Source organism: Nannospalax galili, unplaced genomic scaffold (assembly GCF_000622305.1).
Source record: "Nannospalax galili isolate Female #2095 unplaced genomic scaffold, S.galili_v1.0 scaffold833, whole genome shotgun sequence".
NCBI lineage: Eukaryota > Metazoa > Chordata > Mammalia > Rodentia > Spalacidae > Nannospalax > Nannospalax galili.
The window spans coordinates 845305-860632 of record NW_008333374.1 but is presented as its reverse complement, the minus strand read 5'-3'; the positions used below and the strand labels follow the sequence as shown (position 1 = coordinate 860632).

Below are 15328 nucleotides of genomic sequence, written 5' to 3'. Positions count from 1 at the left end.
ATTTTTTTTTTTTTTTCCAAAATATGAAGGAAATAGATCAATGTTGCACTGGATATGGGCTTAGTCAACCCACTAATTAATGCCACCCAACTCCAGTGCTTATGATACAGTATAGTCTATATGGGATGTGGTGCATATTAATGTGTTCAATAGGTCAACTGCTAGTCCAGAGAGTGCCTTCAAGGAATTGGAAAAAGAACCTTGTTTCTCAAAGACTCTTGAACTGGAAAATTATCATAATAAATGTAGAGTTCTGTGATACGTCTGTTGTGAATTGTCATTCTCCCTTAACTGTGCTCTTTGTGTGGTAGACAACTGCGGAAGGCACCCCTAATGTCTCTCAGGTTTCTTGGATAGGAAACTAAGGGGAAGACTGGCCTGACCTCTGCCATTTTCCTCCCCACAGGAGATCAAGAGCAACAAGACAGTTCTGCACTTGGCTGTGCAGGCTGCCAACCCCACCCTGGTCCAGTTGCTGCTGGAGCTGCCCAGGGCGGACCTGCGGGCTTTTGTCAACATGAAGGTGGGGTGGCATAAGTTGTGCTGTGCCAATGGTATAAGATACAGTAGTGAGGGGCGGAGTGAGGTGTTGGGGTCCTATGAGCTGTGGATATATAGGGTACAATGTGTAGGATGTGTGAAGAATGTGTACAAGACAGAGAGGAGTGGGTGGAGTGTGGCTGTGATGGGGATGTGTGGGGTGTAGATGTGGCAGGATACAGAATGCACTTTAAATGCACTTTAGAAGGCCCAGGCAGCTGGTTCCGTGTCCCCATTCATCTTCCCTTTATGGTTGCAGGCTCATGGGAACACAGCCCTCCACATGGCAGCTGCCCTGCCCCCTGGGCCGCCCCAGGAGGCCATTGTGAGGCATCTGTTGGCGGCTGGAGCGGACCCAACTCTGCGCAACCTGGAAAATGAGCAGCCAGTTCACCTGCTGCGGCCCGGGCCGGGCCCTGACGGGGTGAGTACTGACCTGACCCCTAAGCTAACTGGGGGTCCTCTAACTCCACCCAAACTTGACTTAGAGGGTGATGTCTAATTGCAGAAGGTGACCTCAGTCCCTATTCAAACTTCACTTCAAAGTGTGACTTCTGCTGAGTGGTATCCACCTGTAATCCTAGTACTCAGGAGGCTCAGGCAGGAAGATTGAGAGTTCGAGGCCAGCCTGGGCTGCACATAGCTGGACCCTGTCTCAAAAAGAAAAAGAAAGAAAGAAAAATCAGCCCCAAAGCGACCTCTAACCTTAGTGTCTGACCCTACACTTCAGAGTGGTGACTCCTTCTGACCTCCACTCCATGTACTCCAAACTCTGAATCTTGACCTCAGGATGTGACCTTCAGTCCCCTATTGGGACCTCTGAACCCTGTCCCCAACCCTGGGTCCTGACCTTAAGGGTGACTTCTGACCCTTGCCTCTGCCTTTGACTCCCATTCAGTGCTGACCCTAAGGTGGGAACCCAACCAGCAAAACCTTTCTTTATATTGCCCACTGTTCTAGTTTGCATTCTCTTCCTATGATGAAACACTAACCAAAACCAACTTGGGAAGGAAGGGGTTTATTTGGCTTATCACAGTCCATCAGCAAGGGACGCCAAGGCAGAAAACTGGAGGCAGGAATGGAAGCACAGGCCACAGAGGAGCGCTGCTTACTGGCTTTCTTCTCTGGCCTGTGCCCAGCCTGCTTTCTTTTTTCTTTGTCTTTTTGAGGCAGGGTCTCCCTGTAGTCCCAACTGGCCTGGAACTCACTATGTAGACCAGGCTGGCCTTGAACTCACAGAGATCTGCCTGTCTCTACCTCCTGAGTCCTGGGATTAAAGACATGTGTCACCATACCCAGCTACCAGCCTGCTTTCTTATATAAGCCAGGACCACCTGCCCAGGTATGGCACCACCCACAGTGGGCTGAGCCCTCCCACATCACTCAACAGTGAAGAAAATCATGCCTCATAGACATGCCCACAGGCCAATCCAATTGAGGAAATTCCCCAACTGAGGTTCCCTCTTCCCAAGTGTGTCAAGTTGACAACTGAAGCTATCCAGAACACCCATTCAGGCTTCTGACTGTCTACCAAAGTCTGAAGTCAGACAAAGGTTCATACCCAATCCCAAGTGGGTCTCAGATATATAACCTTGGCTGACCTAGTTCCTGCCTTAGCCACCTCAAGTACTGGGATTATAAGCATGTACCACCACTTGTGACCTCAACCCCAGATCTTGACTTTAGACTTGTGGTCTCCCAACCCTACTGACCCCACTCTTGTTCATACGTCTGTGTGGGACATGCCCTCCCACACCCTCCTGAACCCTCCCCAAGCCTCACACATGCACCCAGCCTCCTTCATGTCTCACTCTACCTTGTTTGCCCACAGCTCCGGCAGCTATTGAAGAGAAGCCGTGTGGCACCCCCAGGCTTGTCCTCTTAGGACTCTCAAATCCAGAACCTGGACTGATTTTTCCAGTCCCCACCGTCCCGTTGGACAGTCAGCGTATGCTCATGTTGCAGATCTGTGATAATATATATATGTATGGAATATCCTGCCATTAGGGTCTTACATTAAAACCTCAAAGTGGCGCTGGGGAGGGGGCGAACAGTCCCCAATATTTGGAATGGTGTGATACCCCCTCCCCCTACAAGGGGCCTTTTGAATGATTTCTGTGAAATCGAGGCCCCTTGACTGTTTCTGTGAAACACCCTAGAAGCCTTTAAACCCTATCCTAACTGGATCAGCTGATCCTCTACCTGGACTCAACCCTACAATCCCAGAAACGGGGATGGAGATGGAGTCTCCCCTTATGGGATCCCAATACTATCCCATCAAGGCTCCTACCCAGGACCTACACCCCTGACCCACTGAAAGGACCCTCCAGGATTAGTGTGCCCTGAATTCTGGCTGCTTTGTCCATTCAGAACTCAATGTTCCAGACCCTAGTACCCCTAATGAATCGCTCCCCTTAATCTGTGTATCCCTGAAGCTCCCAATTAAACTCGATTTGGACTTGAACTGTTGTGGTCTCATTTGTGGGCGGTTGGGGCATATTGTTGAGGGAAAGTGGTTCTGATGCCTCACTGAAGGGGGTCACATTTGGACAAATGTGCTGGTGGGACATGTAGCTTACACTGGGTTCCATCCCTGGAACTCATGGTGGAAGGAGAAAATGAACTCTTCTGTCCTCTACACATATACACATATGCACACAAGTGTGTGTGCACATGCACACACTAAACAAATGTAAAAAAAATAATTGAACAATGCCATTAGGCTGTAAGCTTTATTAATCAAGGGTGGTTGTGAGGCTGTTTTCCTTTTGGCATAGTGGGAAATTTCTGTCAGGCTCCTCTGAGTTTAATAAAGATCTAACCACTAAGGTACACTATGTATGTAATAAAGATGAAACCACTATGATACAAACCAAGTTCTCTAATGGGCTGTGGTGCGGCATGCAACTCACATTATACAGGTTTCTTCCTCTTTACACCTACCAGTGTGTACTTAATATACATGACCTGTATTGACATGGATGTTTTATGAAGAACCTCTGTTAGCTCATAAGGCCTTTGGGAGAGTTAGAAATAGGCACTCCCTCCCCAGGCCATCTGTCAGAAAATTGTAATGCACTGATACTGGAATCTGGCACATGACTGCCATCTGCTGGGCAATTGTGTTAAAGAGGCAAATCTACCATATCAAAGAGGTAAAAGGTAGATATGACTGGAATTCCCCAATGTACTTTTTTTTTTTTTTTCAAGCTTGGGACAGTGCCATAGCACAAAGTATCATAAACGTTTTGTCTCAAGAATGTAATTTTGTTTTGGGATAGGGTCTCATGAAGCCCAGACTATTCTTAAACACTTTACATAGTAGAGGATGACCTTGAACTTACAAAAAATGATTATGTATGAGTGTTTTGCCTGCATGTATGGGTACCATGTGTATGTAACACCCTTGAAGGTGAGAAGAGGGAGTTGGATCATCTGGAACTGGAGTTACAGGTTGTTGTGATCTGTTGTGGATGCTGGGAACCGATCCCAGTCATCTTCAAGAACAAGTGCTCTTTGCTTTTTGTTTTGTTTTTTTGTTTTTGTTTTTTTTTTTTGAGACAGGGTCACACTAGGTAGCCCTGGCTGACCTGGAACTCATTTTGTAGTCTAGACTGGCCTTGATCTCACAGAGATCCACCTGCATCTGCTTCCCAAGTGCTGGGATTAAAGGCATGTACCACCCTGCCTAGCTTACAAGTGCTCTTAACTGCTGAGCCATCTCTCCAAACCCTGACCTTGAACTTAAAAAACTGTTTTTATTCATGTATTTATTTACTTAGACAGGGTTTCATGTAGATTGCTTAGATTGATCTGGAAGTTGTATTTTGCTGAGGATGATTTTGAACTTCTTTTGTTATTGCATCTATTGATTTATGTACATGTGGGGCAGGGGGAGGTCACAGCACAACTTGTGGGAGATGATTCTATCCCTCTACCATGTGGGTCCTGGGGACTGAACTCAGGTCATCAGGTTTGGTAGCAAACACCTTTACCCATCTTTTGGGCCGACCTTGAACTTCTGATCCTCTACCTCCTCAGTGCTGGGATTACAAGTATGTATTACCACTCCTACTTTATGTAGTAATGGGAATTGGACCCAGAATTTCAAGACAAGCACTCTAGAAATGACCTATATTTCCCAATATCTCCTCCAATATGTTTTAAAATGTATTGAAAACTTGCTAAGTAGCAGATATAGTTAAAATTTCTTCACAAATAACCCTTTTACCTCTCGGGACAGGTAACAGTATGTGGCGAGGGTTAATCCTAGCATGTCACAAACTGGAACTCAAGAGGGTTCAATAGGTAATGTAAGCATCACATATATATCTCTTGGATTTATGGATGGTGTGCAGACACCAAGGGCTGGTGATGTAGCTTACTGATGGAGCGCTTGACTAGCATGCTCCACAAGGCTCTGGGATATTCATGCCTCAAGGGGATTGTATGAACTCCCCACCCCCACAAAGCAATGAAGACTTTGGGGAATGGGAAGAGTATCTGTAGATTCTCAGGCCCAGGTGTGATGCACACATCTGTAATACCAACACTTTGGAGGTGGCGGCAAAAGAAACTGGAGTTCAAGGTCATCCTGGCTAAATGGTGAATCTGAGACCAGTCTGGGCCCCATATGAGGCCCTATCTCAACAAATGAATGAACAAACGAACACTCCCAGACTCACAGGGCCCCAGGCTCGCAGGCTGGAGTGGAGTGACTTGTCCGTTAAGTAAAAGCTGGAGAAATTAGCCATGGCCCTCCCTCTTTGTGGTACAGCCCGGCAGCCTGCAGAGGCCTGGAAGTCACAACCCATTCAGCACCATGGAAAGCACCTGGATAGGGCAGAAAGCCCAGCTAAGGCTGGGTCCCGCCTCACTGCATCCTAGTCCTTCCCACAGACCCCGCCCAGATTTAAAGAGCCCTCATCCAGTATAAAGACCTGCAAAGGCCTAGGTAGAGATGGATACTAGTGTCCAGCTGTGTTTACACATTGATTCTCCAATGGACACAAAGGATGGCTTGGTGGAGAAGAGGACTTTATTGGGATGTTAGATGGGGAAACGTGGAACAGTGAATTCCGGGGAGCGACAGACACTGGGACCCAGGTGCTGGTCACCTTAAGGAGCAATAAATTAACTTATAAAATAAATTAAGGTGAGGAGGTCCCTAGTGAGGCAGCAGCTGAAAATACGTGGGGATTTTCTAAGGGGATGGAACTGGGAATTGGGAGGGAGAAAGAAGAATGAATTTGTTAAGACCTCCTCCCCGCACCAGAGACTGGGATTTGGGGTTCAAGGCTCTAGGGAGAGGGAGCCTCTCAGCTGGGCTCAGCTGTAGGCAGCATGGGGCAGGTTCAGGGTCGTTCCTCCAGGAAGCGGTAAGTGGGGTTCTCATAGCCATGCCGCTGAAGTTCCCGGAGCTGCTGCTCCTCCAAGGTCAGCATTGGGTCTACCTGCAACAAGGCCAGGGGATGGCTCAGTGCCTGGGGTGTCTAGCTGCAGGTCCACCCCTACCCACACTACCGATGCCTCTGTGCCTCTCACCTCTACCACTCCATGGCTGATAGCCCCATAGGGCTTCTTCTTTCGGAGAAGCAGCAGGGACAGGACAATGAGGGAGCCCCCTCCAGCTCCCATGATCAGCAGACCGGACACAGCCTCTCGGGACACACCAGTCCCAGCTGGTGCCTGTGGGGCAAGGAGATGGGATTATGGGCATCTTTGAGGCACATCGGGATCTTGCGTGGCTTTGGAGGCCACAGCCTAGACATTGACCTCTGACCTCTCCCCCTAGGATCTGCCTCCTCTTACCAGCTCATCCCGCTGGATCTCCGATGAGTGGAAGGGAAAACCCCTTGGAACAGATGCATTCACCTGGGGGAGCAGGAGGTATTATGGACCCCACTTTATACCCTAAAGGCTCAGGAGGGTATCCCCCCAGCCCTCTCCTTTCCTGGAATCCTAAGTCCATGTCCTCAGTCTCCCCTCTTGACTTAGACCAAGGGATCCAAGCTTCCAGCCGCCCTCCACCCTGGGTCCAGACCCTTATCTGGACCCTGTCTTCCCTTGGATACCCGCAGGTCTCCCACTTCCTTACCTTTTGTTCATACTGCTCCAGTGGGGACAGCTTCTCTTTTCCAGAGGATGAAGCATCTTGATCTGTGGACCCTGCCCCCCCCCACCAAGTCCCATCTCAATCTTGAGGGTCCAGATACCTCAGAAGGGGTCAGAGAGGGCACCAGATTCCACACTAGGTGGCGTGGGCTTCCTGATATATGGACCCTTTTCCCTTTGGTGTTCATAGTGTTCACTGGGATTTACTGACTGCGGTCTATGCTGTGTGGCACTTACCTTTTGGAAGGGTCACTGGGGTGTCTGCTGGCAACCACAGGGACAAGGTGGGTGCAACAGTAAAGAGAGAAAGCCGTCAAAGAAAAAAATAGAGAAACATCCTTCCGGGGACCGAGGAAGGGGGACCAAAGACTCTACAGAGACCCCACACCCTCAGGTAGCCCTCCTTATCCCTTTCCACTCACTGTGGTGGCACCGACAGCCCCAGACCTTAGAGAATTAGAACGAGTGCTAGAATCTGGGTATGGCGATACACTTGTAATCCCAGAATTTGGGAGGCTTAATAGGACAATCACAAGTTTGAGGCCAGGCTAGACTACACAGTGAGCTGAACCTGATGACATATGCCTGTAATCTTAGCTACCAGAGGCTGAGACATTAGGCAAAGCCTGCCTGGGTTACAGAGTGATTTTAAGGCCAGCCTGGGCAACTTAGTAAGACTTTGTCTCAATTTTTTTTTTCTTTAAGTACAAAGAGGATTGAAATTTCTCGGTGGTAGAGTGCTTGCCTAGCATGCACAAAACCCTGGGTTCCTTCAGGCCAAAGAACCCAACATCACAAAGAAAAAGAAAGGAGGCTTACCTCCCAAGGGCGGGTTATCTATAGCTAGGCTCACTCACCATCCTTGGAGTCTGGAGGCTGAAGCCCACCCTTGTCCTCGCTGCTGCTCCCGGGCACGGAGGCCTCCAATTCATCGGGACCCAGGTGTTCAGAGTGGAGGAGCTCCTCTGAAGGGGACATGCAGAAAGGTGGTTGAGGGGGGTGAGCCTAGCAACTCCACAAACAAAAGGGGTACGTGAAGGACACCCTAATAATAGTAGAATGGTTGGGAGATCAGAGCGGCAGCTCTAAGTGTAGGAGCTGGGTGAAGGTGCCTCTGGCAGGGAAGATGGAGGTTGAAGTCCCAAGGCAGGGGATGTCTGGAAGGAAGTCACACTAGACCTGGGCTATTCAGGGTAATACTTTCTTGTACTCAAGCTCTTGTGGATGTTCCTTCCTTGAATCTGGACTGGACATGTAATTTGTTTTAAGCAACAGAATGTGGGCTCCAGAAGCCAGGGGTACACTTGCTTATCATGCATAAAGCTCTGGGTTCCACCCCCCCTAAAAAAATGACTCCAGGGACTGGAGAGATGGCTCAGCAGCAGTTAAGAGCACTGGCTGCTCTTGCAGAAGAACCAGCACCCAGTTGGTAGCTAACAATCATCTGTCACTCCAGTTCCAGGAGATCCGACACCATCTTCTGGCCTGTGTGGGTTTGCGTGCATGTGGTACACTTACATACATGGAGGCAAAACATCCATACACATAAAAAATACAAATAAAGCCGGCGTGGTGGCGCATCCCTTTAGTCCCAGCACTGGGGAGGCAGAGGCAGGCGGATCTCTGTGAGTTCAAGGCCAGCCTGGACTACGTAGTGAGTTCCAGGCCAGCTGGGACTACAGAGACACCCTGTCCCAAAAAGACCAAAAAAATAAAATAAAATAAAAAGTGAAAAAAAAAATCTAGCCAGGTATGGTAGCACATGCCTATAATCTCGGTACTTGGAGGCAGAGGCAGGAAGACTGCTGAAAGCTCAAGGCTAGCCTAGTCTGCATAGTGTCAGATGTGTCAGTGTGTCTCAAAACATGAAAACAGAATTCTATCTGCACAGTTGACCACTGATAACTAAAAAAAAACAACTAGCCGAACCCAGACCAAATGGAAGAAAATTATTAAAATTAAGAGCAAAGAAAAATGTCTCAATTTGAATCAGCAAGTTCTAGTGTGGTTTAAATGAAGAGTGGCAAGTTGTGGATTGGGAGTTAAAAAGCTTGTCCTCAGAGTTGGAAAGGGGGGGGTCATGGGTAATAGGCACTCACGGATCTGGGGCCGCAGCTCCTGAGCCAAGTGGGGGTTCTGGTCAAGCAGCCCCAGGCTCTGATTCATCCTTTCTTCAATCACCTGAAGGTGGGTCTGTACCTGTGGAGTGAGTGTGAAGGATGAACCAGGCAGTACAGGCTGGAGAAGAGGTAAGATGAAGGAGAAATTCAAAAGGGTCCAAGGAAATGAGCAGACCGGAAGTGGGTTAGCACTGGGCCATTAGGAAGAAGTCACTAAGGAAGCGGGCCACAGAGAGAAGGAAGAGATATAAAAAAGACCAGGCGTGAGCGACTTGGAAAAGGGAGGGACAGGTACGAGGAAAAGGAGTGGTCCCCAGAAAAGTGAGGCACAGGAGGCAAGATATGTGTAGGACGCGAGAAACAAGGTATAGATGCAGGAAGCAGATTGGGGCAGTGGGATGTGCAGGTGGCAGGGGAGACAGGATCGGTATAGGAAGTCATGAGGCGTGACTGGTGGAGGTAAGGCTTGACATTCAAGAGCGCAGACGAGAATTTGTGGACCGGAAGAGAACTTTTAATTCGAATCTGAGGGCATACAACAGAGGTTCTCGGGAAAACACGTGGGGCTAGGAATGAAGGCAGGGTGAGGGACAGGTACAAGGTTCAAGAGGGTTCTGGGAAAGGAAGAAGTCCCAGGGACAGGAAGTAGGAATCCATGAGACAGGAAGTAGGATTCCAAGGGGCAGGAAGTAGGAATCTTAGGGGCAAGAAGGGAGTCCAAAAGCAAAGGACAGGATAGAGGATAGGTTCCAGCACCAGGAAGTAGGGAGTGAAGGGACAGGAAGTGGAGTGGAGGGGTGGAAAGAGGCTTGAGGCAAAAAAAAGGGAGGTTCCAGGGATGTTGAAGGGGTACAAACAGGAAATGAGCATCAAGAGATGAATCTGAAGGATGGGGTCTGAGGCCTGGGAGGGAGGCATCTGGGGACTGGAAATAATGTGTGCACCTGGAAGCGCATCTGCTGGGCCTTCTCAGGGTCCACAGCGGCCACGTGCTGGTAGTGCCTCAGAGTGTGCCTCTGCTCCTTCTGCTCTGCACGCAGGTACCGTCGCAGGGCCATCAGAACTCGCTCTGCCTGTGGGAAGGACAAAGGCTGCCCAGGCTGGCCCTAACCCTTATTATCTGCTGTTTGTCCCAGGAGCCACCTTACCTGAGGTGGATCGCCCTGCAATGCTGCCAGGAAACCTTCCAGGGCAGCTCGGCGCTGGTCATTGATCAGGGCGATGACTCTGGTGGCATGAGTTTCCACCAGGCGCTGTCGCTCACCAGACACTTGCTCCTCCAGGGTCTGAAGAATGGACTGGAAGTGCTGGTGAGGGTGTGGGTACAGGGGCAGGAGACAGAAGATGGGTGAAAACTTGGGTTAAAGTGAGTCTAGGGCAGGTGTGGGGGGATTCAATGGGTCTCCTTATTGACAGACTCCTGGGGTGTGAGGCTCAATGGAAGGGATGAGCTATGGGCTCAGGTAGAGTTAGGGCAGGGTTAAGCTCCTGGAAGCCAGTCTGAGGGTACAGGCTGTAAGATTAGGTGGGGAAAATCCGGTAACAGAACTGGTCAGATATTAAGGTATAAGGGAAGGCGAGGCTGCAGGATTGGGCAGGGCTACACCAGACAGGCCATGATACTAATGAACTGGGGCCAGGGTTGGAATAGGGGCTGACAGAATCAGGTCCGCTTGTGTAGGGCAGCACAAGAGCAAGGTTGAGGGAGGTAGGGCCAAGAGTTAGGAGGCAGGGCTTATTAGGGAGGGGCTGAGGAAAAGTGAAATCAGAGGGATAGGACCACAGCAAGAGGGCATGGCCAACTGGGACATAAATACTTCAAAGAAGAAAGTGCTCCATTTGGGAGAGGATTCAAAAGCCAGCCCTCAATGGACACTCTAGTAAGATAGGGCTAAAGACAGAGTTGTAGTTCAGTGGTATAGTGGTTGCCCAGCATGTACCAGGCTCTGGGTTTGATCCCCAGTAGACATGGGGCATTGCCAAATATGGAGGGCTGGGAAGGGCCAAGGTAAGTTAGAAGGGGCTGAAATGGCTAATGCGCTCCCAGTAGTGGACATGGGCATGAGTGGGACCCACAGGAATACATCCTACCTCATTCAGGGCCTGCCTGTCAGCTTTCGGCAAGTTCTTAGACTGGTTGTCTGCCATAGCCCACTCACGCATCACCTGGGGTGGGTAGAAGAGCTTCAGGATCCCAGGATCTACCCTGATCCACATAGGGAGTCCCCCAAACCATCTCCAAGACTTAAGAAGATTTCCTGATCCCACTGGTTCCTGGATTCCCTGGAGGGAATACCAGAGGATATTTTGTTGTTGTTTCTGGTTTTTTGAGAAAGGTTCTCATGTAGCCAAAGCTGGCCTCAAACTCACTATGTAGTTGAGGCTGGCCTTGAACTCCAGGTCCTCCTGCCTCAGCCTCCCAAGGGCTGGGATTACAGGAATGTGTCACCATGCCATAGATCAGAGTGACACTGGTGGCAACTCAGTGCAATGCTAGGTGGGTCAGAGATCAAATGCCATCTTGGGGGGAGTGTTGAGGGCTTGGGTTGAAGGATGGTTGAGTACCCCTTAGAGGTAGTGTCAGTGTGGAATTTCCTGGTATTTCTGGAATCCTGTGACAGTGGTAGCGTTCTGGGGACCCTGGTATCATCACCTCATTAATCTGGCGCATCCTACGCTCCTCCAGGTCCATCTTGGCCCTCAGGAACCCCTCGTGCTCACTGATTTCCCCAGGCATGCCGAAGTAAACATCCACACCATCGGTGGGCCTTGGGGTGGGAGTGACTGCAAGACCAGGGATCAGGCAAACAAGTCACCTTTCCTACCTGGAGAACTACATTTCCTAGGATGCACTGGAGACCATCCAAGCATCCAATGTAGCCACAAGCTGCTGACTGGCATCATGGGAGATGTAGTTCTAGGCCTGTTTTTCCAAAGCTCAAGAATAGATAACCTTCCAAGCTTTGCCAAATCAATCCTGAGGACCTACCAATGACCCCTCCATTTCCAGGTACCCTTTTGCAGGGTCCTCTCCTTCGTTCTTCACAGACTGACCTATCTCTACTGTATCCAAAGCTGCTGGCATCTCTTCCATTCCCTCCCCCCAACTGGGCCCCTCCCCATCAGGTCACTCCTGAAAACACCTTTACATTAAGGCTCCCTCATATCACCCTAACTCCCAAGGACTGGGGAGGACTGGGGAGACTGCCTCACCTTTGCTGACCACTACAGGGATGTGGGAGCTTGTGGGCGAGGCCCTTTCCTCTTCCTCCTCTTCCTCTTCTTCTTCAGCCTGGGGAGGCTCCACGAAATAATCATCTATTGGCTGTAGGAAGGATTCCGCCTCTTCCTCATCCTCACCTCCCTCTGCTCTACCCCTGGGGGGCCAGGACCGGGTGGAGGGGTCACTGAGGGAGCAAGAGAAGACTCAGGCAGTAAGATCCCTAGCTAGGCTCCCAAGTCCCCACCCCTAGTTTCAGAAGCCTTAGGATGAGCATCGAGGGTCCCCTGACACTCACCCAACTGCTGTCCCTGATGGGTTTGGGGTTGCTGGAGGGGGGCAGCACACATACTCCACACCCCGGAACTGATCGGAGCCACAGGGCAAAAGCATGCCTGAGCCATGCAGAATGAGGCCCTGGGAGGTGCAGGCCTGTGGAAGAGGAGGCAGAGGCCAGGATAGGGTGATTGGAGGAAGTGAACCTGGTTCTGGGGGAAGTGGCTGAGGGATGGAATTCCTATACCCCAGTGGGAATTCTTAGATTCTAGTGAAGGAAGGGTCTGGATTCCTAAGTCCTGGGGACTGGAGGTGAGTGGAACAGGGTTCTGACCTCTTGTGCCTCCTGATGCCTCTTAGTTGAACTCTCACACTGGTCCATACGCTCCTGGTGTAGGAACCTGCAGCCTTCAGGCACTAGCAGGGCCTCACTCACAAATTCACCAGCTGGGGAATGGGAGACATAAGAGTGATACCCTCTGAGGGTAGAACTCCTCAGAGTCTGGGCATTTTATCCCCAGAGGTCTGTCTGCCTGCCTAGCATCTACACTTCTGACGTGGGCCTGAGATAAGTTCAGAACCTCATCTCTGGGAGACCCACACTTCTCTTCAGTTCCCCTCCCCCAGCAGGTGACTTACGCAGGCAGTAGAAGGGCACAACCTGATGGTGGGGGTGGGCACAGCGGCCACCTCGGGTACCCCCACACCAGCGCTCCATGGGAATGGCCTGTGCAGCCTGCTCCACACGAGCGATGTGAAGTTCTGGATACATCTGTGGGTACCAGGGAAGAATGATCAACCCATTGCCCCATCCCTGCCAGATGCCTCTCTTTACTGTCTGTCCCCCCCCCCCATTTTTTTGCAGTTACTGGGGATTAAACTAAGGGCCTTGTGCATGCCAAGCAAGTACTCTACCACTGAGCTACACCCCCAACCCTTTTTTGACTTTTTATTTGAGACCAGGTCTCGCCTAAGGTTCCAAAGCCTTGAACTCACTCTACAGGCCTAGGCTGGCTTTGAACCTGCAATTCTCCTACTTAAGCCTCTCTAGTCTAGGCTTGACCATTCCCTTTGCAAGTTTCTAGTATTCATAAAGACATCTTCTGTAGAACTACCTATCCTTAGGTAGCTAAGTCTCAGGTGCCCATGGATTACACTCCTTAGTGCTCTCCCCTAAGTTCGAAGTTCTCCAGCATGGCTTTTCCTGTCCAGTATCTCTATGAAGGTCCCTCCACCTGTCCACGAGGCTCAACCTTTCCAAGCCCATTTCTCAGGACAGCTCTGCCTCGAAATCAGGGTTCTTTCTCAAAAGATCTTGCCCTCTTTCCTGCCCTACCTCTTTCTCTGTTTGGCTTCTAAGTATCTCTTAGTCTTAGTCTTTTTTACAGACCCACCTCCTAACTATCTAACTCCCAGGTAGGGCTCCCCATCCTTTTGTTTCAAAGGTCTTTTTGCCTTAGCTCCGCCTCTCCTTTGGCCACGCCCACTGACACGCCCACCCTTTCTAAATGGTCGTTTCCTAAACCCCACCACTCCGCAGGCTATCTTTATTAGTCGGCGTTTTTGCACAATTCTCCCTCTTGATTTCTCAAGATAGTTTGTGCCCTCGCCTGGCCTCGCCTCGCCTCTCTGCTGGTCTAGGACCCCCAGGTTTCCCCAGTCTTTCCAAATCCTGGACTCCGCCTTTTGCACAACTAGCTTCCTTAAGGACCACTCCCGCCCAGCTCCGACATGCTTTCCCCCTGACCCCGCCCCTCCCGAGGGCCACGCCCACCTGTCTGCAGTACTCCAGCACGCGCTGCGGGTCCCGGAGACAGCGTCTGGAGCGCTGTGGGTCTGGTTCCCAGCGACCTGTGCGCAGGTCCCGGTGAAGGGTTAGGCGCCCACATAGTCCAGCCACCTGGGCCGACCCAGGAGCCTGGAAGAGGAGGCCAACCCGGCAGTGAGGGGCCGGCGAAGGTTGGCATTTGGGTTGTCTAGTACTTTGATCCCTAAAACCTAGATATTCAGGCCCCCAGGACCAGCTCCTTCTAAGCACTTGCACAACCGACAGGGTGGAGGGACTGTTCCCTGGGAAACAGCTCCCGTGGGGCGGGGGCGCCCCAGCTCTCCTGTTGCTATGGTGACCCAGGTCCCTCGGGTTTCTCGCGGCCTGGTTGCTAGGGAGACAGGCTCCGCCCCCGCCCCAGCATATTCACTCTGGAGCCCGAAGGGGTTAAACTTGATCATGGGGGGAGGAGGCCCCAGAACCCAGGCGTTCTGGCCCCTCCTCCCTCCATCCCTAGTCCAGGTTCCCATTAAGGGGGTGCAAAGACGACTGGGCCCTGCTTCCCTGCAGGCCTAGGCACCCCTGGACTAGCGAGCTACATCCGGATTGGGGAGTACTGGGTGGAGGCCTGGACTCCTGGGATGTTTGGGGAGTCCTCCTATGGGTTCAGAAGATGCAAGAGATCCGGATTCTTAGATCCAAGTGCTGGTGGGGTGCTATGCTTAGGTGGGCAGGGGATGGGGCCGCGTCGTGTAGGAGGAGAGGGTTGAGGAATGGGCTGGATTTCTGGGACCAGGGGCTCTGGAAAAGCCAGGTCCTACGTTGCGGGTGGGAGGGGGCAGGGACGTCAGATGATGGAGATACCCAGGAATACCTAGAGTTGGGGGCTCGTGGAGCAGGTCACCTGGCTGCAGAGACTGCGCCTCCTGCGGGCGACATGCCCGGGTCCAGGGCAGAGGCCCGGTCCCGCCCCTTCCCCGTCGCCCCCGGACCCGGCCGGGCCTCACCTCGGCCGCTCCGGGGCTCCCACCGGCCAGGCTCCCGACGGCGAGCTGCGCGCGCAGAAGCGAATACCTAGAGTTGGGGGCTCGTGGAGCAGGTCACCTGGCTGCAGAGACTGCGCCTCCTGCGGGCGACATGCCCGGGTCCAGGGCAGAGGCCCGGTCCCGCCCCTTCCCCGTCGCCCCCGGACCCGGCCGGGCCTCACCTCGGCCGCTCCGGGGCTCCCACCGGCCAGGCTCCCGACGGCGAGCTGCGCGCGCAGAAGCAGCAGCGACAGTGGCAGCAGTA

The 15328-nt window shown here is 51.7% G+C and overlaps 2 protein-coding genes across 2 annotated transcripts in view; one reads left to right on the top strand and one right to left on the bottom strand.

The window, feature by feature from the left end:
• Positions 1 to 3004, top strand: part of Nfkbid (NFKB inhibitor delta) — a 12670-nt gene extending 9666 nt beyond the window's left edge. The window contains exons 11-13 of the mRNA XM_029561098.1: positions 407 to 523; positions 800 to 964; positions 2372 to 3004. Of these exons, the coding sequence (XP_029416958.1) occupies positions 407 to 523; positions 800 to 964; positions 2372 to 2425 (336 nt within the window). The 3' untranslated portion in view covers positions 2426 to 3004. The remainder of the gene's footprint in view (positions 1 to 406; positions 524 to 799; positions 965 to 2371) is intronic.
• A 2552-nt stretch (positions 3005 to 5556) lies between these two features.
• Positions 5557 to 15326, bottom strand: Aplp1 (amyloid beta precursor like protein 1; the record flags this gene model as incomplete). Its single annotated transcript, XM_008828080.1, has 17 exons — positions 5557 to 5993; positions 6085 to 6228; positions 6352 to 6414; positions 6638 to 6708; positions 6892 to 6915; positions 7512 to 7619; positions 8754 to 8853; positions 9719 to 9847; positions 9923 to 10081; positions 10866 to 10940; positions 11428 to 11558; positions 11988 to 12181; positions 12293 to 12426; positions 12605 to 12717; positions 12910 to 13042; positions 14045 to 14188; positions 15246 to 15326. Coding segments are annotated over 17 exons (1902 nt in total), but the record flags the coding sequence as incomplete, so codon positions are not given.
• Between the last annotated feature and the right edge of the window lie 2 nt (positions 15327 to 15328).